The sequence below is a fragment of the Podarcis gaigeae genome, assembly GCF_964106915.1.
Source record: "Podarcis gaigeae genome assembly, chromosome: 18".
In the NCBI taxonomy this organism is placed as follows: domain Eukaryota; kingdom Metazoa; phylum Chordata; class Lepidosauria; order Squamata; family Lacertidae; genus Podarcis; species Podarcis gaigeae.
Window position 1 is genome coordinate 8,227,560 of NC_139696.1, and position 25,748 is coordinate 8,253,307.

The window sequence follows — 25,748 nt, forward strand, 5'->3', positions numbered from 1 at the left end:
GACTTTCTTATACTTTTCTGAACACTCTCCCCCCTCCCATACCCTTTACAGACTTTCCCCATCAGCTGGCAAATGTTCAACTTATTATTGCTTGCTTAACACATCTTTCTCATACGTGTCTTTCTGCTAGTTAAGCACTCCCCCCTCCCCTCTTGCTTGTATGTGTCTTTTCTTATTTTTGCATTAGTAAGCATAAGCACAGGAAGGGGGCCTCTTTGGCAGGCCTGGTTAAATCTGCAAACAGCAGCTAAAATATTTCTGCAAGCTAAGAGACGGACTCTTGACCCGCCAGCCAATTTTAGCAATTAGTCACTTGCTTTGTGCTAACCGTCTGGCCAATATTTGCAGAAGTGAGATTAGCACAGGATTAGCACAGGAATTTGCTGCAGATAGTAACTGAGAGCAACCTTTCTTAGGTACAAAATACAAAGCACAGAGAACCCCGAGAGAAATCCTTCCCATCTCCCTTTAAGAGGAAGGGGCAAAACGACCAGGGTCCTTTTTCCTCGGAATAACAGGTCTTGAATTGCCCAAGAAAAATGTAAAGGTATTTTTGTATGCCACAACCGTTGCTTGAATTTTGATGGACTTTATGGAGCTAGCTGACCTTACCGGAAGGATCCGCGACCAGAAAGAAGAGGAATATCAAGAAGATTGGAAGAAATTTAAAGACCATTTGAATAAATATTGTAATGTTAGAAACTAGAAGTTACTTGAAAGTGCCAAACAGGCCTAGGATTAAATTAGGCATTAGTTAAATAAATGAGATTTAGAATGTCAAGAAAAGTTAAGAAATCTGATTATAAATGGAATATAGTTTTTGGAATAATGATATTGGAAAGCCGTTACATTCAGATACAAGGAAATTCAGATGGGAGGGACTAGAGGAAGTCAAATAATATGTGTCAGGGTTTCAGGGACAGAGAGCGAGGGGGAGGGGTCCCAGGGTGACGAGGAAGAGGACGACGATGACCCGAGGTTGTCAGTGAGTCCGTCAAGTGAATCCGAGGATTCCCAAAAGGGAGCCCCTCTGGTCAGGCCAAGGGGCAGTAGAGAGGGAAGCAGTCAGAAGCAGGGGAACGAAGAGGGAATCCCCAGTGGGGGTTGGAGATCGGGACCGGCCTCTCCGTCGGAACGGAGTGAAGGGGGTGGAGTTACCAGTGTGTCAGAAGGAGCAGAACAGGGAGCAGAGAGGGGAAGGAGTTCGGAGCAGAACGTCCTGCCGGAAGGGGAGGAGTGTAGTACCGAGAGTAGCGTAACGGTCGAAAGGAAGGTCAGAGGCAACGTACGCGCGCCAAGTTCAAATGTGGAGGCGCGCGGAAATGAGGAGAGCCCTGAGGAGGAGCCTGGTCCCAAAGCACGAAGGAGGGGGGAGCAGGCGTCAGAAGACTCAGCCTCGGGGGAGTCCCGAAGGGAGGGAGCACAGGGGGGCAGGAAGACCCTGCGGAAAAGGAAGGAGAGGAGAAGGTGGAGCAGTACAAGCCTCTTAAGCTGGTGCAGGGGCGGGACTGACTCAGAGGGGACTTCTAACATCTAAGGGTAACAGATGCTGAGCCACGGAGCTTGGATGTAACGACAACAATGTTCTTCAATAAAACCTTTTGTATATAACTTGGACTGGATTTTGGTCTCTTGTGAGCTGGGACCTCGGGTGGCCCTGACAGTAAGTCCCCTCCCAAAGAACGCAAATTTTTTTTTTGCAAAGCTCACAAACGGTGACAGCCATGAGTGCGGAGGATCAGCTGACAGCACTGTGAACTACAGTTTCCGAACTCACCACTGCAGTCCTTGCGTCTCAGAAGAAGCATGACGAAATGGAGAAGCGCTGCCAGGACCTGCAAACAAGGTGGGAGCGTGCAAACAGGGAAGGGTTCCCAGGGTCCAGATCAGAGGGCATTGGACTTGGAAGGCGGGGGGGCAGCCTAGTCACCCACTTCGATGGGAACCTGAAGCACTACCCCAGTTTCAGAGCAGACGTTTTGTATGCATTACACTTGCTTCGTCATGACTTTAAAGATGAGGAGGAGAAAGTGGGGTTTATTGTTTCTCACTTGCATGGGCCGGCCAGAGACTGGTTGCGCAATTTGTGGCGTGAAGATGGCCCTGCCCGCCGCGATTCTGATGAATTCATTAAAGCGATGGATGCCTGCTTCCAGTCAACCGTAGATTTGGATCTTGCACGCAGGGAGATATTTGGACTGCGGCAAGGCAAAGCCACTGTGCGTCAGTACCATTCCAGATTTTTTGCTTTACTGACTGCGTTACGCTGGGAAAAAGACTGCACACCTGTGAGGGATTTGTTCTGGGAGGGTCTCAGCGGTCCCATAAAGGACGAACTTGCCAGGGGAGACAGACCTCAGACCCTGGAGCAGGTGGTGCAGAGGGCTCTAGCGATTGGGATACGTCACGAGGGACGTCCTTGGCACAATGAGGAAGAACGTCAGGTGTGTCCACCAGCGAGGACGTCTTCTTTCATCCCCAGGGAGTTCAGTCAGTCACATCCCTCGCCGCTGGGGAGGCAGGGGGAGGAGCCGATGGAACTTGGTGGTGCTAAGGCTCAAGCAACAGCCAGAGCCCCAGTTTCCGGTGCAGTAAAGGCGAAGCCTCCTAGAGGGACCAGGAAGTGTTACATCTGCGACAGTGCACTGCACATGGCGAAAGAGTGCCCCCAGAGGCTCCAGAAACACACTGCAGCTTTAGCGACGGTAGCTGCAGAAGTGATCCAGGAAGAGGAACCTCAGGGAAACGACAATGCCTGGCTGCAAGCAGAATTGCTGGGGCTCAGCCAGGCGAATCTGTAGAACAGTCCCCAGCGTCTTTGCAACCCACAGACCCTTTACCACCCAAGCCAGCGGTGCAGCTCACTGCAACACTTCAGTTGCCAAATGGGACCACCCTAGAAGTGCCCCTCACGATCGATTCGGGGAGCAATGCCGATTTCGTGGGGATGCAATTCGTCAAGCAGCATCGCATAGCGCTTCTGCCCGCCACAACGCCTCTGAACGTAGTCACAGTGGATGGCAGGAAATTGCTAGGAGGGCAAGTTGTGCAACAGACACCTCCCATGGTGATGCGGATAGGAGATCACCGAGAAGTCATTAGCTTCAATGTCACCCAACTGTCTGACACGCCTATAATATTAGGCATGAGTTGGCTGGAGAAACACAGTCCTGCTGTAGCGTGGTACCAACGCCAGATCACCTTTTGCTCATTGTACTGTGCTCAAAATTGCATCCAGTCCTGCCAGGAGGAGGGGGCTGAGCACCAGCTGCGACTTGGCATGGTGCAGGCAGTACCTAGCAAGTACGAAGGGTTCCTGGAGGTTTTCTGCGAGAAGGAAGCTGACCAGTTGCCGCCCCACAGACCTTATGATTGTGCCATCGACCTGGTGCCGGGGGCGCAGTTGCCGACTGCAAAACTGTATTCCATGTCTGAGGACGAGATGCAAGAGCTCAGGGAGTTCATAGAGCACAATTTGAAGCGTGGATTCATCCGGGAATCGAAAGCAGTGGGGGGCAGTCCTGTGTTCTTTGTAAAGAAGAGAGACACGCCCCAAAAAAGACTCATTGTGGATTACAGGTTCATAAACAGTATGACCAAGCCCAAGGCCTTCCCCATGCCCAAGATAGATGATCTCCTAGCAACCGTGAGGAAGGGGAAGATCTTCACCAAATTGGATCTGCGTGGAGCGTATAACCTCATACGCATCCGGGAGGGCGATGAGTGGAAAACGGCCATGTTCACGCCTCTGGGCACGTATGAATACAGAGTTATGCCGTTTGGTCTCCAAAATGGATCTCACGTATTCCAAGCCTTTATGCATCACGTGCTAGCGGGACTCCTCTACAAGAAATGTGTGTGTTTCCTCGACGACATCCTGATCTTTTCGGAGACGGAAGAGGCCCACGAGAGGGACGTAAAGGAAGTCCTGCAAAGACTACGGGAGAACAGGCTCTACGCCAAGTTAGAGAAGTGCCAGTTTGATGTGACGGAGGTGGATTTCCTGGGCTACAAGCTGTCCGACAAGGGGCTGGCCATGGACAGCGTCAAGGTCCGCGCGGTGTTGGACTGGAAGAGCCCACGCAATCGGAAGGAAGTCCAGAGATTCGTCGGCTTCGCCAACTTCTACCGCAAATTCATCAGAGGTTTTGCAAAGGAGACAGCAGCGATCACGGACACTCTGAGTTCCAAGAAGAAGAGGTTCGTGTGGACGGAACAGGCAGAGCGCTCTTTTCGGAAGCTTAAAAGCCTTTTCGCCTCCGAGGAGCAACTGCTGCACGTGAATCCAGGCAGGCCCATGCGAGTGGAGACCGACGCGTCAGACAGGGCGGTTGGAGCCGTACTCCTGCAAGAAGATCCACATGGAAACTGGAGACCCGGTGCCTTTTACTCCTGAAAGCTCAGCAAGGCGGAGCAAAACTACACCATATGGGACAGGGAGCTGTTAGCCATTCACGCAGCTTTCAAAGCGTGGCGACATTTCCTCATAGGAGCCAAGCACACAGTACAGGTCCGCACGGATCACAAAAACCTAGAGTATTGGCGCACGGCGAAGCTCCAAAGCCAGAGACACATGCGCTGGGCGGAATTCTTCGCGGATTTCGACTTTCGGATAGAGTACATCCCAGGAGATTCCAACGTTATAGCCGATGCGTTATCCAGGAAACCGCAATATCTCGATGAAGCGGCGCCAGTAGCAGCCAAGCACATTTTCGCACCGCAGGCGTGGTCGTGCGCTGCCATCGCAGTAGATCTGGACGCGGTGCGACGCGCGTTGCAAGTGGATCAGTTCGCACAGTCCAAAATGGAGGAGTTGCGCAGAGGTGTGCAGAGTGGAGAAGAGTTCCAACTGCGCGACGGACTGCTAACTCGCAAAGGTGCCCTCTACGTGCCAAGCGACGAGCTTCGCGCAAAGGTTCTGCAGCAGTTGCACGACGCCCCCACTGCTGGCCACTTCGGTAAGGAGAAGACAATAGAACTGGTGGCAAGGGACTTTTGGTGGCCCCGGATGCGCGGAGAGGTAGCGGATTACGTCGCCAGGTGTGACACTTGTCAGAGGTTCAAGCCAGTACACCAGAAGCCAGCGGGGCTGTTGGAACCGCTGGAAACGCCACAGCAACCGTGGGAGAGGGTAGCCCTGGACTTCGTTACTGACCTGCCCAGCTCCAGAGGGAAGACGGCGGTACTGGTGGTTGTGGACCTGTTCACCAAGATGGCGCACTTCATTCCGTGCGCAAAGGTGGCGACGGCGGAGCAGACTGCCAAACTCTTCATTGATCACGTGTTCAAGGTGCATGGGCTGCCGCAGTCCATCCTGTCCGACAGGGGGCGCCAGTTTGTTTCCAATTTTTGGCAGAAGCTTTTAGGTATCCTGAACGTCAAGATCAACCTTACGTCGGCGAGACACCCACAGACCAACGGCCAAGCTGAGAGGGTCAACGCGATCATGCAGCAGTACCTGAGATGTTACGCCAATCAGCGACCCACAGCTTGGGTGGACTACCTGCCGATGGCAGAGTTTGCCTATAACAACACGAAGCACGCGTCCACGGGGGTGACGCCGTTCTTTGCGAACAACGGTCGGCATCCCAGAACCTTCCCGGGGTTCGGGGCACTGAGAGAGGGGGTGCCGCAAGAAGCCGACCAGTTTGCAGCGGAGCTGCAGGAGGTGCACGAAGAGTTGCGGAGACATTTGGAGCTGGCCAAGCAAGCATATAAGGTGCAGGCAGACAAAAACAGGAGAGCGGGGGAGGAGATCCAGGTGGGGGACTGGGTGTGGTTAGCCGCCCAAGCCATGCCAGCCAAGTCGTTGGCCAAGAAGAAGCTAGGGCACAGGCAGTTAGGGCCGTACCAAGTGGAGGCTAAGATCAACCCTGTAGCCTTTCGACTAGCCCTCCCCGAAGGTTCCAGAGTGCATCCGGTATTTCATAGGTCGGTGCTCACCCCCTACAAGGCACCGCACAGGTTTCAGGAGTCTGAAACAGTCCCGCAACTACACACTAAGTCACAGGAGAGGGAGAGGGCGCCTAGGGCCGAACCACTCAACGAGGTCACAGAAATCCTGGACTCGAGATGGGGGGAAGAGGGGGTAGAATACTTTCTAGCCACAGAGGGCACTCCAGCCAGTGCCAACGGTTGGGTGCCGGGCTACGCTTTAGACGAACCTCTTCTAAAAGACGAGTTCCATGCCCTTTTCCCGCATAGACCCATGCCAGCCGAGTACTTTGATGACTGGCTCTTTACGCCCACACTCTCAGGCAGTACTTTCCGGGAGTTTTCTTCAGCTGAGGAGAGAACGCCGGAATCTAGCCCGCCCAGGGGATCGTGCTCAGGGGTGGACACAGAAACCTCCTATTGGTGGGACGAGCAACCAGAGGAGGACTGGCGCAGGAAATGGCTGACGGGACCTTGGCCGGCAGCACCAGACGAGGTACCAATGGAAGAGGGAGAAGAGAACACTTTGGGTCAAGAACCCGAATTCGAACACTCATACACCGAACTGCAAGCAGAGGATATGGAGGTACACAACCTGTATCCTGCATCCACATCCGAAGAGCTGCAGCTCCTACAACCTGCACCCGATGGGCGGGAGGGGGGAAGGGGGGGCTTCGAGGGGGGGATGGATGTCAGGGTTTCAGGGACAGAGAGCGAGGGGGAGGGGTCCCAGGGTGACGAGGAAGAGGACGACGATGACCCGAGGTTGTCAGTGAGTCCGTCAAGTGAATCCGAGGATTCCCAAAAGGGAGCCCCTCTGGTCAGGCCAAGGGGCAGTAGAGAGGGAAGCAGTCAGAAGCAGGGGAACGAAGAGGGAATCCCCAGTGGGGGTTGGAGATCGGGACCGGCCTCTCCGTCGGAACGGAGTGAAGGGGGTGGAGTTACCAGTGTGTCAGAAGGAGCAGAACAGGGAGCAGAGAGGGGAAGGAGTTCGGAGCAGAACGTCCTGCCGGAAGGGGAGGAGTGTAGTACCGAGAGTAGCGTAACGGTCGAAAGGAAGGTCAGAGGCAACGTACGCGCGCCAAGTTCAAATGTGGAGGCGCGCGGAAATGAGGAGAGCCCTGAGGAGGAGCCTGGTCCCAAAGCACGAAGGAGGGGGGAGCAGGCGTCAGAAGACTCAGCCTCGGGGGAGTCCCGAAGGGAGGGAGCACAGGGGGGCAGGAAGACCCTGCGGAAAAGGAAGGAGAGGAGAAGGTGGAGCAGTACAAGCCTCTTAAGCTGGTGCAGGGGCGGGACTGACTCAGAGGGGACTTCAAACATCTAAGGGTAACAGATGCTGAGCCACGGAGCTTGGATGTAACGACAACAATGTTCTTCAATAAAACCTTTTGTATATAACTTGGACTGGATTTTGGTCTCTTGTGAGCTGGGACCTCGGGTGGCCCTGACAATATGTTTAAGAGATTGGAAGTTTAATTAATTAATTAATCTGTGTTGTTTATGTGTTTGTTGTTATATTTTTTGTTTTTATTCATCTTACTAGTTTTGTTTTGTTTTTAATTTTTGTGTTACTTGTTTTACAGTATGTGTCACATTTGTTTGAAATTTAATAAAAAAAAATGGGGGGATAAAAGGAAGAGGCAAAACAGGGCAAAGGAACAGATAAGCGTAGCTGTCAACTTACAGATTTGAAAATAAGGGACCAGCAGCCTCGAAAATAAGGGATCAGCAGCCAAAATAAGGGATTTTCCCAGCACAGGTATGTTCAACTTCTGAGCCCCTCCGAGCCACAGGCAGAAAGCCCAGCCAGCAGCCAAACAAAGCCTCAAGCGGTGGTTCCCACAGCACAGCAACCCGGCAAAGGGGATGCAGCAAGGAAAACCACTGTCACCTCTCCGCTGGGAAGCGCTGAGCAAAGGCGAGTCCCCAGGCAACGCAGCCGATTTGATTGGCACAAGGCATGCAAGCTCCACCCCCCAGTCGTTCTTAGACTCCTTATTGGGTGAGCAACGCAGCCAAGCAACACAGTTGGAGCCTCCTTCCTCCCTGGCCGGCAGGGAGGGAGGGAGAGGAGCTGCTTCCTTTGAAACCCGGGAAATTTAAGGGACATCATCAATAAGGGACAGCAGCGGGACACAGCGCTGGGATAAGGGACTTTCCCGCAAATAAGGGACGGTTGACAGCTATGCAGATGAGCTTGTGGAGTACGGAGAGAGGATGGAGGAGAGATTTAACGGTGAGTACTATAAGCACAAATTTGTGAAAGCAGAGGGCAAAGCGAGCCACATGTCCCCACCGTTACCTGCACAGAGCTCCCGGTTTCAACCGGCACCGGATCCCGCTGGGCTCTGCCGCACCATAGCAGCAGGGGTCTGTGGCATCATTGCCAACATCACATTCCTCTCCTGGGTCCATAATCCGGTTCCCGCAGATGGGACGGTCTGTTTCTGGAAGGAAAATGCAGAAGAAGAGGTTGTGGAGAAAATATGCAGTTCTGGGATATATCCAGCCTCATGTAACCAACGTGCTTAACCCTAATTAATGCATGAAGGGGTTAAGACCATAGAGTAAGCTGTCCTGCCAGGCTTAGCTAGGTCATACACCCCTCAAGAGCCAGTGTGGCGTAGTGGTTAAGAGCGGTGGACTTGTAATCTGGGGAACCAGGTTCGTTTCCCCACTTCTCCACCTGCAGCTGCTGGGTGATCTTTGGCCAGTCACACTCTGAAGTCTCTCAGCCCCACTCACCTCACAGAGTGTTTGTTGTGGGGGAGGAAGGGAAAGGAGATTGTGAGCTGCTTTGAGACTCCTTAGGGTAGTGATAAAGCGGGATATCAAATCCAAACTCTTCTTCTCGCCTTGCCAAACTCTTTGTTCTCCCACTTCCACCATGTGAACCCTACCAATAAGGGGTCTAAGCTGGGGGCTCTAAACACCTGGCTTTAGCAAGCCATCTTTGTGTTTTTATGCATACAATTTAGAAACATTTTACCATTTTGGGAAACTGCCTGCGGTTTTCTGCCGTTGCTATATGGAAAAACACATGAATGTGACCTTTGGAGAGTTTGTAAGTAAACCATTTGTAACTTACCAAATATGTGGTTTCCTTTTATGGTAAGGGAAGGGAGGGGACTTTGAGAAGGGGATATTTTAAAGGTCTAACAACCTATATTTCCAAAATTTACTTTGTTGAATATTTTAAATCTCTGCTGGAGCTCTCTCACCAAAGAAGACTTGCCCTAAACCTGGATATCCAGAGAATTCTCCTTTTATTTTACCATAATCTATAGCATTTTTACTTTTAACACATTGGCTCTCACATTCCCTGCTTTCTTAGGATTCATCCACACTTTTGCTTGACCCATATTCTGGTTGGATTGTGTCCTGATTAATTCCCAGGGGTCCGAGAGCTTTTCTTTTCGTTTCACAGCTGTGCCTTGCGAAAATTGGATCGTACCTGCAGAACTGGATCTTATAGGATGTGCAGGAAATCCAAAGAGGTATAGAATCATAGAGTTGTAAGAGACCCCCCCCCCCCAAAAAAGGGCATCTAATCCAACCTCCTGCGATGCTGGAAAAGATATTGCTTACTGAGCTTATCAATAAGTCCTACTCAGAGTAGACCCATTGAAGTCAATGGGCGTGGCTAACTGAAGTTTGGTCATTTCGATGGGCCTACTCTGAGTAGGGCTTTAGTTCAATATAATGCTGTGTGCTTTTCAAACTGCACTGGCTCCCGGTGGAGTACAGGGTCAGATTTAAGGTGCTGGTTTTGACTTTTAAAGCCCTTGACGGCCTAGGACCCTCGTACCTACGGGACCGCCTCTCCTGGTATGCCCCACGGAGAGCCTCAAGGTCCATAAATAGCAACACCCTAGTGATCCCAGGCCCTAAGGAAGTTAGATTGGCTTCAACCAGAGCCAGGGCCTTTTCAACTCTGGCCCCGGCCTGGTGGAACGCTCTGCCTCATGAGACCAGGGCCCTGCAGGATCTGATTTCTTTCCGCAGGGCCTGCAAGACAGAGTTGTTCTGCCTGGCCTTTGGCTTGGAGCCAATTTGATTCCCTCCCCCTCTTTCTTTTTTCCTTTCCTTCTCCTCCTGCGATGAGGCTACATTTTAATATTTTAATGTTTCAATATTTTAATGTTGTATTTTAATTTTGTTTTTAAGTTGTAATCATTCAACTTGTTTTTATTATTGCTTGTGAGCCGTTCTGAGCCCGGCCTTGGCTGGGGAGGGCGGGGTATAAATAAAAAATATTATTATTATTATTATTATGGAAAGCGCATCTGGAAAATTGCAATGATTTAAATGCAAATTTTTACGTGTTTAAGAAATTAATAATTCTGCACACAGTGGAAAGTGGACTGAAGATTCTGTTGGGCCCCATGGAAGGAAAATAGCCTGATCCTGCAACAACAGCAGCAAGAATACTTATCGCAAAGTATTGGAAGACACAAGATTTGCCCACCTTGGAAGAATGGCAGATGCAATTGATAGACTACATGGAACTGGCAGAATCCGAGACATGGGAGAAGAACAAACAGAAGAAGATTGGAAGAAATTTAAAGATTATCTGCAAAAACATTGTAAATTATTTGAATGTTAAAGTGATGCAAGATAGTGAGATAATGTGGCATTAGTGACAAAGTAGAAAGGAATGTGCAAAGATGTTTTATAAGTAACAAGTAAAGAAACACGGCAAAATTAATCAATGATGTGGGATTAGAAGATAAGTGGACGGCAGTGGGAATGGTTAATTTAAAAGAAATTAAGTAATAGTAAAATTAGTCAAAATAGAGGAAGAATTTGCTGAAAATAATTTGGAATTTGGAATACAGAAAAGGGAGATGTGAGGAAGTCGGGAAAGTAAGTTATATGAAACTAAGAGTTGAACCTTTATATTTTTGTTTGATTTTTGTGTCTTCTACTGTTTATTGTTTGTGTTGTTTTGTTTTGTTTGTTATTATAAAATCTGTTGAAACCTTAATAAAAATCTTTTGAAGAAAAAAAAAAGGAAAATAGCCTGATCCATCCCTTCCTACTTTTGACAGCCCTAAATAACTCATTCCCCTACCAATTCAACCAATATAAGGCAGCGGGTTTAAACAACCACCCAAGGACAGTCCAGCTCTCTCACCAACGAAACAGTTGTCCTTCTTGAGCCTCAGGAGGTTTGCAATGTAGGCGCGGCTACACGGGGAGAATTTGTCATTGTTGAATTCTTCCCCATCCGTGGCGTAGCTGAACATCAGGTATTTCCCCTTGGTGGTGTCGACGTGGAAACTGGAACACTCTTTGCTTTCATCGTGCTGGGGAAAAAAACACCCTCTTCCTAGTAAGTTCATTTATCCCCTACTGGTGAGGCTCACCGACTTCCCGCAAAAGCAAAAAATTAACCTTTTGCTGTTAGGCAGAGATCAGAAGAAGACCTGGATGGTCGCCAAATTCTGTTCACAAATCTGTAGGTGCAGACCATCGCCCAACTCAAAATAGTCCAGCATGAAAATCCCCAAACTCGGTTCCATGGGTGACTCCGAGTCAACTCCCTGGGATAGTTTATTGTTGCACATTGTTTCTAAATTTATTGTTGTACATTGTTTTAATTGTCTGTTTTAACCATATTTCCACATCTGTCTCTAATGTCATCTATTTCAGAGGTTTCTACTCTGCAGCCTCTTATACTTGTTTTAACTGCGAGTTTTTTAGTTCTTACGCTCTTACAGTTAAGTTTTAACTGCATGTTTTTATTTGTTTGTTAGTTCTTATCTGTTTTAATTATCAGTTTTTATCCATCCATTATCTGTGTTTAATCTTGTATTTCATTCAGATGTTTTACCCTATGCTTGTTTCTTTGTCCTTATTTGCTCCAACATTTATTAGTTAAAAAAATTAAAATCCTAACTGCTATTTTATTTATATGTTGTTGCTTTTTATCCTGGTCTGTGACCATAATAAAGTTCATTGTCATAGTCAAACACCTTCTTCAATTGTGTTCTTGCAGTGTGCCAGAACCAGGAGAGGCATGAAAAGCGTGGAGCAGAGGCTGGCTGCATGGAAGCAGGCGCAGTCTCCGATTGCTTGGGGAAGCCCTGGAGAGCAGGGGATTTAGGCAGCTGTGGGGAAGTGGGGACTGCCATGGGGCAAGACCTACCAGGGATGAGCTGCTTTGCTCATTAGACACTGCCAAGTCTGTGCAGATCGTGTCCTTGCTAATAAAGAGTTAACTCCGACTGTGAGCCATGTGATTATTATTATTATTATTTATAGCCCGCCAATTTGGCTGAGTTTCCCCAGCTACTCTGGGAAGCTTCCAATCGAGTGTTAAAAACAATACAGTGGTACCTCGGGTTAAGTACTTAATTCGTTCTGGAGGTCCGTACTTAACCTGAAACTGTTCTTAACCTGAAGCACCACTTTAGCTAATGGGGCCTCCTGCTGCCGCTGCGCCACCGGAGCACGATTTCTGTTCTCATCCTGAAGCAAAGTTCTTAACCTGAAGCACTATTTCTGGGTTAGTGGAGTCTGTAACCTGAAGCGTATGTAACCTGAAGCGTATGTAACCCGAGGTACCACTGTACAGCATTAAATATTAAAAACTTCCCTAAACTGAGCTGCCTTCAGATGTCGCTTAAAGATAAGATAGCTGCTTATTTCCTTCACATCTGAAGGGAGGGCGTTCCACAGGGTGGGTGCCACCACCGAGAAGGCCCTCTGTCTGGTTCCCTGTAACCTCACTTCTCGCAGCGAGGGAACCGCCAGAAGGCCCTCGGTGCTGGATCTCAGTTTCCGGGCTGAACGATGGGGGTGGAGACGCTCCTTCAGGTATACTGGGCCGAGGCTGTTTAGGGCTTTCAAGGTCAGCACCAACACTTTGAATTGTGCTCGGAAACGTACAATAAATGCATTTATTGTCGGGTTACCACGGCGTGAAGCCTGAATCGGCAGTAAAAGGTGAGCTTGCTCTTTGCTTTTCGGATGACTCAGCTTTGCCCGTTCTATCTGAGCTCAGCACCCAGGACGGTGGACTCATCACAAAAGGAAACGGTGTGGGAAGCTGGCTTTGTTTTCCATGCCAGAAAAGCAACAAACTCACGTAGGCGCCCAGGCTGTGTCCGAACTCATGGGCAAGCGTGACGTGGATCATCCTCGGGGGAAGGAGCTGTCCATATTTCTGCAACGTGATCAGCCCCGTGTTCATTGAGACTTCCTTGTCTTGGAAAGTGCGCTGCTTCGAGCAGATCCCTCCAGAATCACCTGGGAGGTAGATAAAAAAAGGTAAAGGACCCCTGACAGTTAAGTCCAGTCGCGAACGACTATGGGGTTGCGGCACTCATCTCGCTTTATTGGCCGAGGGAGCCGACATTTGTCCCCAGACAGTTTTTCTGGATCATATGGCCAGCATGACTAAGCTGCTTCTGGCGAATCAGAGCAGTGCACAGAAACGCTGTTTACCTTCCCGCCGGAGCAGTACCTATTTATCTACTTGCACTTTGATGTGCTTTCGAACTGCTAGGTTGGCAGGAGCTGGGACCAAACAACTGGAGCTCACCCCGTCGCGGGGATTCGAACTGCTGACCTTTCCAGTCGGCAAGCCCAAGAAGCTCAGTGGTTTAGACCAGAGCACCACCCGCGTCCCGGGAGGTAGATATTAACAAGAAGAAAAAACCCCCAAACTCAAGAGATCAGGGACATTGGAGGTCAGACCATCAGGCCACGGAGTTCAATATTGTCAACACGGATTGGCAGCGACGCTCCAGGATTCCAGGGTCTTGTTCCAGCCCTGCCTGGAGATGACAGGGAACAAACCTACGGCTCTTCCTTTAAAGATAATGTAAGATTCTAGTCCTCATGAGGCAGAAGAAATCAAAGAAACATGGAAAGTGTGTGTGTGAGAAAAGACTTATCGTCCCCCTGTTCTCTGAGCACCTGTCAAAAAACCCCAATCTGTTTTGTGGTTCTAAATGTGTGTATGTGTTTAAAACCCTGTCCTCTTATTTGTTGTTATTGTTTAGTTGTTTAGTCATGTCCGACTCTTCATGACCCCCTGGACCAGAGCACGCCAGGCACTCCTGTCTTCCACTGCCTCCCGCAGTTTGGTCAGACTCATGCTGGTAGCTTCGAGAACAGTGTCCCACCACCTCGTCCTCTGTCATCCCCTTCTCCTTGTGCCCTCCATCTTTCCCGTCTTTTCCAGGGAGTCATCTCTTCTCATGAGGTGGCCAAAGTCTTGGAGCCTCAGCTTCAGGATCTGTCCTTCCAGTGAGCACTCAGGGCTGATTTCCTTCAGAATGGAGAGGTTTGATCTTCTTGCAGTCCATGGGACTCTCAAGAGTCTCCTCCAGCACCAGAATGCAAAAGCATCCATTCTTCGGCAATCAGCCTTCTTTATGGTCCAACTCTCACTTCCATACATCACTACTGGGAAAACCATAGCTTTAACTATACGGACCTTTGTTGGCAAGGTGAAGTCTCTGCTTTTTAAGACTGTTATTTATTGTTAACTTATTCTCGTTTGTGTCGCCAGTGTTTTGGATGTCTTGCTGGTTTGTATTATTTCCCTAAGATTTATTTGGAGACGGGTGGCGAGTTATTAACAGAGCAATAAAAAATTATCCACATAGGTCGGTCTGTGGCTGTATGTTCATGTTCTTCCTTCCAAAGGCAAAGACTAGGGCTGTTGAACCACCTCTCTGCTCACTCACCAGGTTGTCCGTTGAAAGCGATGCCCAGAACTCCGCTGTAATCCCTGTCGGTGAGCAGGAAAGCTAAGCAGTAACTGTTCCAGTTGGTTCTGGAGTGCATCATCAGGAGCATCTCTGGACTGATGAAAGGCGACTCTGAGTGGTCCTCCTCCTCCACGATCTGCGAAAGAAGGATAAGACACACCTGGGCACATGGCGCTGCTTTAGTATTTTGCATTGATTTACAAAGTCCAGAAACAACTTTGACCCAGGGCACCGCCTGAAACCCAGAGCCAGCATGGTGTAGTGGTTAAGAGCAGTGGACTCGTAATCTGGTGAACCGGGTTCAATTCCCCGCTCCTCCACATGCAGCTGCTGGGCCAGTCACGCTTCTCTGAAGTCTCTCAGCCTCACTCACCTCACAGAGTTTTTGTTGCAGGGGAGGAAGGGAAAGGAGAGGAATGAATGAATGAATTTTATTATTTCGGTCACAGACCAGTTCCAGCCCACATACAATATCAAGGAAGTAATAAAACATAATAGGGATACATTTGAATTTGCAATTAGGTATAACAGGGACAATGCAGATATCCAACAGTTAAAAAATATAGAAATTAAAACTTAGTCACTAACATATAACCTAAAATTATCATTTAAAACCTTAATCATTATGATAGCACAGCTTGTTCCCTACGTTTTATGGCAATCACACAGAATTTGGCTACCCTTAAAGTGATCTCAGGATCCTTGTCCTCTACCAGGGATTTTAGACACTTCGGATTCATTAGGAGATTTTTGCATAGCAGGGGTGATAAATACCGGGCATATATCCCCGTACAAACTCTACTAAGAAGAGAGCTGTGCTTACGTTGATGGTCTTAACTTTGAAGTCGATGTGCCTGATTCCATCAAATTCTGCCCCTTCGTAAATGGCATTTACAGCTTTTACGTAGCTGGCAATCTGGTGGGAGAGAAAGACAGAGAGAGAAGACTCTAAATACAGCGGTGCCCCGCAAGACGAATGCCTCGCAAGACGGAAAACCCGCTAGACGAAAGGGTTTTCCGTTTTGGAGGTGCTTCGCAAAACGAATTTCCTATGGGCTTGCTTCGCAAGACGAAAATGTCTTGCGAGTTCCTGCGGGTTTTTTTCCCTCCCCCCCCCCATTTTTCTAAGCTGCTAAACCGCTTATCTGCTTATCTGCTAAGCCGCTAAGCCGCTAAAAGCCGCTAAGCCGCTAATAGCGGCAATAGCGCTAATCCGCTAAACCGTCAATGGGCTTGCTTTGCAAGACGAAAAAACCGCTAGACGAAGAGACTCGCGGAACGGATTAATTTCGTCTTGCAAGGCACCACTGTAGCCCATATTAGCCATACAATCACAGAATAATAGCGTTGGAAGGGATCCCAAGGATCATCTAATCCAACCGGACGCAATGCAGGAATCTCTTGCCCTACATAGGGTTCAAACTGACCTCCCTGAGACGAAGAGTCGCATGGCCTGCTGACGAATGACCTGTATTGTCTCGCTCAGTATCAGCTACCTCCCTATATATTCCTGATTAAATCAGCCGTTCCTTTAGAATCATGAGGACTAGGTACTTTGGCCACGCAAACATTACTGGCATAAAAGGCAGCTAGGTCTCAGCTCCTCTGAGTTCTTCAAGCCCATTCACTACGGCAAGGCAGTGCTCGACGCCTGCTTCTTGGAAGAAAAGCAATGACAAAACTTGACAGCATCTTAAAAAGCAGAGACATGACCTTGCCAACAAAGGTCCATGTAGTTAAAGCTATGGTTTTCCCTGTAGTGATGTATGGAAGTGAGAGCTGGACCATAAAAATCGCCGAAGAATGGGTGCTTTTGAATTCTGGTGCTGGAGGAGACTCTTGAGAGTCCCATGGACTGCAAGAAGATCCAACCTCTCCATTCTGAAGGAAATCAGCCCTGAGTGCTCACTGGAAGGACAGATCCTGAAACTGAGGCTCCAATACTTTGGCCACCTCATGAGAAGAGAAGACTCCCTGGAAAAGACCCTGATGTTGGGAAAGATGGAGGGCACAAGGAGAAGGGGACGACAGAGGATGAGATGGTGGGACAGTGTTCTCGAAGCTACCAGCATGAGTTTACCAAACTGCGGGAGGCAGTGGAAGACAGGAGTGCCTGGCGTGCTCTGGTCCATGGGGTCACGAAGAGGTGGACACGACTAAACAACAACAACAACAACAACAAGGTCTCAGCTCAGACGGAGGAGAAAGTTGGTTTGGCTGCATCTATCCAATTTGCACTTCCCAAAGCAATATGGAGCAAGCTTGCTCCATCTTCCGTTCGACAACCCTTTAGATATTTGAAGACGGCTCTCATATCGGCTCTCAGTCTCCTCTTTTCCTGGCTAAGTATGCTGAGCTCCCTCTGCCATTCCCAGAGGTCCAGCCGTGGCCGACTCTGGGGTTGCGGTGCTCATCTCGCTTTACTGGCCGAGGGAGCCGGCGTACAGCTTCCGGGTCATGTGGCCAGCAGGAATAAGCCGCTTCTGGCGAACCAGAGCAGCGCACGGAAACGCCGTTTACCTTCCCGCTGGAGCGGTACCTATTTATCTACTTGCACTTTGACGTGCTTTCGAACTGCTAGGTGGGCAGGAGCAGGGACCAAGCAACGGGAGCTCACCCCGTCACAGGGATTCGAACCACCGACCTTCTGATCGTCAAGTCCTAGGCTCTGTGGTTTAAGCCACAGTGCCACCCACGTCCCTCCAACTTTATCTACAAGTGAGGTAATGCCAGGTAAATTGAAGAGATAGCCAAGGACCGGCACTCCTCTAATAAAACCAACCACCACAGGGAAAAAGTCCCTGAATAAGAGGAAGAAGACATAAATTTCAAGGACCATTCCTATCAAGGGCCAGCCAATAAGGTTCACCACCCAGAAAGAAACCTGTGGCTTTCACTTTGTGTTTCTGGAAGAAGAATCTGAAAGTCCTTTCTAAATCACAAAAGCCAGGCCAGCCGCGAATAAAACATTCCCAATAGCCAAAAGTGCTTTGTCAAAAATTAAGGGGTTAAGGGGTGATATGATAGCCATGTTCAAATATATAAAAGGATGTCACCTAGAGGAGGGAGAAAGGTTGTGTTCTGCTGCTCCAGAGAAGCGGACACGGAGCAATGGCTCCAAACTACAAGAAAGAAGATTCCACCTAAACATGAGGAAGAACTTCCTGACAGTAAGAGCTGTTCGACCGTGGAATTTGCTGCCAAGGAGTGTGGTGGAGTCTCCTTCTTTGGAGGTCTTTAAGCAGAGGCTTGACAACCATATGTCAGGAGTGCTCTGATGGTGTTTCCTGCTTGGCAGGGGGTTGGACTCGATGGCCCTTGTGGTCTCTTCCAACTCTAGGATTCTATGATTCTAGGATCATTCCAAAGAAAAGGAAAAACACTCCAAAACCTGTGAGACCCGTTTTCTGAGTGTCCGTGAGGGAAAACATGGCAACGGTGGGAGTGTACGCTATGGTTCTCGTGTTGTTTTTGGAAAATTGCAAATTGGATAAATCCATCCTTAAATGAGAATGGAATCAACTTTCCCTACCCACCCCCCGCCCCTGGTTAAGAGGCTCCCTTTGCAGATTCTGGTACCTGGGCGATCACGGCTTCGATGGAAGCAAACCTTCGGTAGAAAAGATGGTCAGCCTGAATGTGCAACAAACAAGAGGTCTTTGAATAATCCAGGCTTCTCTTCCGCCGCAGCAAATGCTCCAGATTCTGTTGCGGAGAAAGGGTGAAGCAGGGAGATAGACCTTGTTTATCTGGGTAGCCAGACTATATATATATTTTTTTTGGGGGGGGTGAACGAATTCCTATGACCCACAAATAACCCAGAGATGCATTTTACCGTATTTTTCGCCCTATAGGATGCACTTTTCCCCCTCCAAAAATGAAGGGGAAATCTGGGTGCGTCCTATGGGGTGAATGCAGGCTTTCACTGAAGCTTGGAGAGCGAGAGGGGTCGGTGGGCACCGACCCCCCTCTCTCTACAGGCTTCAGGAAGACATCCGCAGCCTAGGCAGCCCTGCAGGAGTTCCCCGCAGGGCTCCCCACACTGCAGATAGCAGCCTGCTGCCCGGTGCGTGGGGCACCCTGAAGCAGAGCGCCCCTCGCGCCGGGCAGACATCGGCCAGCCCCACAAGCTCGGGGGACAGCAGGGAGGCGCAGCGCCGCCATCCTGCTGTTCCTCGACCTGGTTTGCTTTCCCCGACCAGCTTTTGGGGGGGAAATAAAGGGGGGGGGAAATTCTTTATTTCCCCCCCCAAAAAAAACTAGGTGCGTCCTATGGGACGGAGTGTCCTATGGGACGAAAAATACGGTAAATAAAAGCACAGATTCTACTCATGTAAAAACACACTGATTCCCAGACTGTCCGCAGGCCAGATTTAGAAGGCTATTGGGCCGCATCCAGCCCCCGGGCCTTAGTTTGCCTACCCATATGTTAGATCCACAAGCTGCGCATATTCCATCAATTTTAAGTTGCCATTCTCCTTTAGTTGAGACTTTGCTCATTTTCCACTTTGGGGCTAACAAAACACAGGTCACAGTTGTTGCATACATAAATAACCTTTTTTGACACCTGGGAATTTCCGTCTGAGCTATCAACAAAAAGGACTCTAGTTGTTGTTGTTTTTTTAACTGCCGCATTTTTTGCTCTATAATACACACCAGACCACAAGACGCACCTAGTTTTTGAAGGAGGAAAACAAGAAAAAAAAATTTCTGAATCTCAGAAGCCAGAACAGCAAAAGGGATCGCTGCGCAGTGAAAGCAGCAATCCCTCTTGCTGTTCTGGCTTCTGGGATAGCTGCGCAGCCTGCATTCGCTCCATAAGACGCACACACATTTCCCCTTACTTTTTAGGAGGGAAAAAGTGAGTCTTATAGAGCAAAAAATACGGTACTTTTATAAACGTCCACCCTGCCACGTCTTGCTCTCATTTCCCCAAAACTAAAAAGACCCCTTTCTCAGCTTTTAACCCTCACCTTTGCCGTGAGCTTCCGCTGGAAATCCTGCATGCGCTGGTGTGTCTGCCGAGCCAAAGTCACGGATTCAGAATCTCCCCAGAGTTGATAGTCTAGCAGTGGGGGAGAAGAAAAAAATCCATAATGGAGCTGCAGAGTCTCAAGTCGAGAGAATCTTTTGATGCAGCAGAACTCCCCTGAGGGATCTTTGTTTTTGAAGTCCAACAAGCACTTGGGTTTTGTTTTCCTCACACGCAGTCGAGATTTAAAGCAGACTTTCTGGCCCCTGAAAAGTGCTTTGTGGGGAACTGGCTTCGTTCCAAGAATTACCGTATTTTTCACTCTGAGGATGCACTTTTCCCCCTCCAAAAATTAAGGGGAAATGTGAGAGAAACCAGAGGCCTTCCTTCTGGGCATTGTCGGACAGAAGGTGTTAAAGAAGGACCGAACATTCTTTATGTATGCAACAACGGCAGCAAGGATACTCATCGCTAAGAGCTGGAAAACTCAAGATCTACCCACGCTGGAAGAGTGGCAGATGCAGCTGATGGACTATATGCAACTGGCCGAGATGACTGGCAGAATCCGAGACCTGGGAGAAGAGAGGGTTGAAGAAGACTGGAAGAAATTTTAGATCTATCTACAAAAATATTGTAATTTGGTTGAATGTTAAGAAGGATGCTAGATCATAAATAATTGCCTACCACTGAATTAGATTCGAATTTGACGATAAGTGAGATTAAGGAAAATATAAATCTTTTGGAGAACTGCTAGATTCTACTTAAATGAGGGGATATAAGATTGTAAACAAGATGGTAATTTGCTTAGAAAAACCTTTTTTAACGATGCAAGTGAGAGCGGGAGACGTGAGGGAGTCCAAAGAAGTGATGAAATTATGCTATGATATAAATAATGTTGTTTATTATTAATGCATTTGAATTTGAAAATCTTAATAAATATTTTTTAAAAAAAAACAAAAACAAAAATTAAGGGGAAATGTGTGTGCGTCCTATGGAGCGAATGCAGGATGCTTGTCTTCACCGATAGCAACGCGAAGCCTCCGGAGCATGGAGGGAGCGCTCCCTCTGCGCTCCGGAGGCTTTGTGTTGCTTTCGCTGAAGCCTGGAGAGTGAGAGGGGTCAGCGCGCACCGGCCCCTCTCGCTCTCTAGGCTTCAGGGATAGCCGCCTGAAGCCTTTGGAGTGCAGCAGGAACTTGCACTGTGCTCCGAAGGCTTCGGGTTCCTTTCGCTGAAGCCAGGAGAGTCTTGCGCTGTGCTCCGAAGGCTTCGGGTTCCTTTCGCTGAAGCCAGGAGACTCTTGAGCTGTGCTCAGAAGGCTTCAGGGATAGATAGCCCCGCGCAGACCCTCCGGCAGGGAGAGGCTGCATGAGGCTATGGCTTCTTTATGGCACAAGCCAAGACAGCAAGCGGGATTGATCTTGTGCCATATGGCTTGTGCCATAGCCGCGCGCAACCCCTCCTGCAGGGAGAGGTTGTGCGCAGCCTGTACGCTGCTCTTTGGGGCTGAGGGGGGGGGGAATAAGATTTTTTTTTCTTGATTTCCCCCTCTAAAAACTAATTCTGGGCTGCATCAATAGGAGTATAGCATCTAGATCAAGGGAAGTAATAGTGCCACTGTATTCTGCTCTGGTCAGACCTCACCTGGAGTACTGTGTCCAGTTCTGGGCACCACAGTTCAAGAAGGACACTGACAAACTGGAACGGGTCCAGAGGAGGGCAACCAAAATGGTCAAAGGCCTGGAAACGATGCCTTATGAGGAACGGCTAAGGGAGCTGGGCATGTTTAGCCTGGAGAAGAGGAGGTTAAGGGGTGATATGATAGCCATGTTCAAATCTATAAAAGGATGTCACCTAGAGGAGGGAGAAAGGTTGTTTTCTGCTGCTCCAGAGAAGCGGACACGGAGCAATGGATCCGAACTACGAGAAAGAAGAGTCCACCTAAACATTAGGAAGAACTTCCTGACAGTAAGAGCTGTTTGACAGTGGAATTTGCTGCCAAGGAGTGTGGTGGAGTCTCCTTCTTTGGAGGTCTTTAAGCAGAGGCTTGACAACCATATGTCAGGAGTGCTCTGATGGTGTTTCCTGCTTGGCAGGGGGTTGGACTCGATGGCCCTTGTGGTCTCTTCCAACTCTATGATTCTATGATTCTATTCTAACTAGGTGTGCCCTACGGTCCGGTGCGCCTTATGGGGCGAAAAATACGGTATAGCCTGCTGCAGACTGATGCTGCATTTTCCCACCTGAGGAGTGTTATGTCACCACAACTGCCCAGCGATGTTGTGCGTGGCTCTGTACCAAGATCCGCCACATGCTCCTTCGTTCACCTGGGCATGTGGATAACCTCGCCAAGGGGAGGGTTTTCAATCCACCAGCCGCACAGCAGGATCTAGAATCAATCTAGACCAGGGGGTCTCTGGCCACCCATCACCCCCAGTGCCCCCCTACTCCATAAAAAGCATAATTCATCAGACCAGTTTACATGACCCCCCCACTAAGGAATATGATAACGCAGTCTGATCCTCCGAGTCCCTTCCAACTCTCTGATTCTAAAATGTGTGATGTAGGTATGATGTTTGTGGGGGTGGTCTGGAATTTGAGGGTGGACAATTTAAAAAGTCTATGTAGGAGCTTGCACACCTTTGTTCTGGGTTCCTTCTCTTTCCAGCTTGTGGCGAGGACCCTGTTGCAACAGTTTAATAAACATCAGGCTTGCTAGCTGCTTTGCTTCTCAATATTCTCTGGTTGGCCTCTGTTATTTTCTCCTACCAATAGGGAACCCAAGTACAGTGGTGCCCCGAAAGACGAACGCCTCGCAAGACGGAAAACCCGCTAGACGAAAAGGTTTTCCGTTTTGGAGGCGCTTCGCAAAACGAATTTCCCTATGGGCTTGCTTCGCAAGATGAAAATGTCTTGCGAGTTTCTGCGGGGGTTTTTCCCTCCCCCCCCTTTTCCTAAGCCCTAAGCCGCTTATCAGCTGATCCGCTGATAAGACGCTTATCAGCTGATCTGCTAAAAGCCGCTAAACCGCTAATAGCGCTAATCCGCTAAGCTGTCAATGGGCTTGCTTCGCAAGATGAAAAAACCGCTATACGAAGAGCCTCACGGAACGGATTAATTTCGTCTTGTGAGGCACCACTGTAAAGACTCTATATGGGCTCTTGGATACCCCATAAGGGCAGAGGGACAGAGGGACAGAGGTCAGTGTTGCCTGTGACACCCCTGATCACCATTCAAGGCACCCCAGGGTGCAACTGCACATGGGTTGAAAGTCACTGACCTAAGTCACTCTCATGATGGATGGATGAATGAATGAGTTGGAGAGGTCTGGCTGGAGGAAGGCGACCCAGCAGATTCGACGTAATAGGTGCCGTTCTGTGTCCGGATGAAGCCCTCAAAGAGACCGTTGATGATGGACCCGTGGCACGAGGAAGCTGGCTCTCCTGCGGGAAGGTCAGCAGGGTCATCAGGACAGGCTGGGCTAAAATCCATCCCTCCAAACATTATACAATACAATACGATAATCTTTATTGTCATTGACCCATACAGAACAACGAAATTGGAAAAGAATCTGCATTCAAAAACCAACAAGCCTGCTATCCCAGCCTGGTTAACCCTCTAAAAACTCTGATACCCCATAGGTAAAGGTAAAGGTACCCCTGCCCGTACGGGCCAGTCTTGCCAGACTCTAGGGTTGTGCGCTCATCTCACTCTATAGGCCGGGAGCCAGCGCTGTCCGCAGACACTTCTGGGTCACGTGGCCAGCGTGACAAGCTGCATCTGGCGAGCCAGCGCAGCACACGGAACGCCGTTTACCTTCCCGCTGGTAAGCGGTCCCTATTTATCTACTTGCACCCGGGGGTGCTTTCGAACTGCTAGGTTGGCAGGCGCTGGGACCGAACGACGGGAGCGCACGCCGCGGGGATTCGAACCGCCGACCATGTGATCGGCAAGTCCTAGGCGCTGAGGTTTTTCCCACAGCGCCACCTGATACCCCATAATTAAATACAATAAACTCCCATAGAGACTCCTTGCACTGTGTTTAAAACCCAAATTGCGTTTGGATAGAAGCTGTTTCTCAGGCAGCTAGTCCTAGTCTTTATAACCCTGGACCTTCTTCCAGAAGGCAGAAGCTGAAAGAGATTATTTCCGGGGTGCGCACTGTCCTGCGCTATCTCTGCAGCTTTCTTATGGCACCAGGAAGCATAGATTTGATCCAAGGTGGGAAGAGCGCACCCAATTATTCTCTCCGCAGTCTTTACAACCCTGGACAGCATTGTTTTTCCCCTGACCGCGCAGCTCCCAAACGACACACACAGACCATAATTATGTGGCAGGGAGTGCAACTCTGCAAGCTGCAGGCATCAGGTGGGATATCCTTGGACTCCAACTCCCATCGGCCCCAGCTAGCATGGGCAACACTCAGGGATGATGGGAGTCGTAGTCCATCTGAGAGGGCCAAGGGCTTTCAGTCCCTGAAGTTGGGCAAGCTTTGTAAATCTGCATCCATTTTGCACAATTTATTCAGCTTGATTCAATCAAAGCGCTGTGCACACCCTGCCCTGTGGGATTTTCCCAGCCTTTGCCCCAGGACTTTGCAAGCACAGTTTCACTGCCTTAAGGACTACCGAAGCTTGTTCTCCCCCTCCTTTTAAAATGAAAGCTCGAATTCATTAATTTCAGAGCATCTGCTCTGAATAGGAGTTATGTGGAAAGCAGACTTGTCTGGAATTCTGTTCCGGTAGAGAGAAAGAAAGGCAGGTGGGAGACACAGAGAATACATTATTTTTCTATCCCCTTTGTGAGGTGCTGACTTCTTTCCAATTTAAATAAAAAATAAAAAAATTGTCACCTTCCAGGATGCCAGAGTAAATGAAAGAGAGGTTCGTGGGCCCGGCGTCACCGTTTCTCCTGGTGATCTCAATGCCTCTTGCAAAAACACTCCTGTCCCTCCATAGTCTCAGTCTGAAGACCCTGAAACACAGTTCGACACATGCATTCAGCTTGCGGAACTCATTGCTTGATGTGGACACCAGAGTGAATATTTTTTGTTGCATTTTTTTTTAAAGGGACAAATTGTGGGGTCTCTCCATCGTCCAGCCCGGACACCGAGGGTTTTCTGGCGGTTTCCTCCCTGCAAGATGTGAGGTTACAGGGAACCAGGCAGAGGGCCTTCTCAGTGGTGGCACCTGCCCTGTGGAACGCCCTCCCAGCAAATGTCAAGGAAATGAACAACTATCTGACTTTTAGAAGACATCTGAAGGCAGTCCTTTTTAGGGAAGTTTTTAATGTTTGATGTTTTATTGTGCTTTTAATTCTGTTGGGAGCTGCCCAGAGTGGCTGGGGAAACCCAGCCAGATGGGTGGGGTATAGATAATAAAAATTATTATGATTATTATTACAGAATCGTAGAGTTGGGACCACAAGGGTCATCTGGTCCAACTCCCTGCAATGCATGAATGTTTTGCTCTAAATGATGCTCAAACTCATGACCCTGAGATCAAGTCTCATGCTGTACTGACTGAGCATCACCCACAGATACCTCCCCCACTCATACAAAAGTTAGGCCGTTGAACGGATGGTGTTACTGTACCTCCGGTAGGCTTGGAACTCGAGCAAGATCGATCTCCCGTCTCCTTCCTTCTTTGCCTCTTGATGCATCTTCTCCAAAGCTCCTCTGTCGTAAGACAGCCTCTCGTGGTGCTTGACGTAGGCTCTGGGGTGTGTGACCCCGCTTGCTTAAACGGAGAGGGAGAGACTCAAAGGGGGCTTTGTTGGGGTGGCAGGAACTGAGGGTCAGAATTCAGTCGGCTGGTTGCCACACATCCATCAATATCCCTGCTGCTGATAGCACCAAGGGTCTCTCTCCTTTTCAGACTGAGGGCCACATTCTATCTCGTACGTCGGCTGAGACCCTACCTGCCAAGCCAGAGTGGTGCATGCTCTGGTCACCTCCTGCTTGGACTACAGCAATGCACTCCATGTGGGGCTACCTTTGAAGATGACTCGGAAATGGCAACTCATCCAGAATGTGGCTGCCAGACTGGTGACTGGGAGCGGCCGCTGAGACCACATAGCACCCGCCTTGAATAATCTACATTGGCTCCCAGTACGTTTC

The 25,748-nt window shown here is 49.2% G+C and overlaps 1 protein-coding gene across 1 annotated transcript in view; it reads right to left on the bottom strand.

Moving 5' to 3' along the window:
• The window catches only part of LOC310835589 (disintegrin and metalloproteinase domain-containing protein 10-like), a 38,292-nt gene that overhangs the window by 11,333 nt on the left and 1,211 nt on the right, over positions 1-25,748 (bottom strand). The window contains 11 exon segments of the mRNA XM_083720353.1: positions 8,237-8,381; positions 11,072-11,243; positions 13,028-13,188; positions 14,637-14,796; positions 15,484-15,576; positions 18,240-18,365; positions 19,634-19,725; positions 22,911-22,932; positions 22,934-23,073; positions 24,483-24,604; positions 25,224-25,368. Coding sequence (XP_083576479.1) covers positions 8,237-8,381; positions 11,072-11,243; positions 13,028-13,188; positions 14,637-14,796; positions 15,484-15,576; positions 18,240-18,365; positions 19,634-19,725; positions 22,911-22,932; positions 22,934-23,073; positions 24,483-24,604; positions 25,224-25,368 — 1,378 coding nt within the window.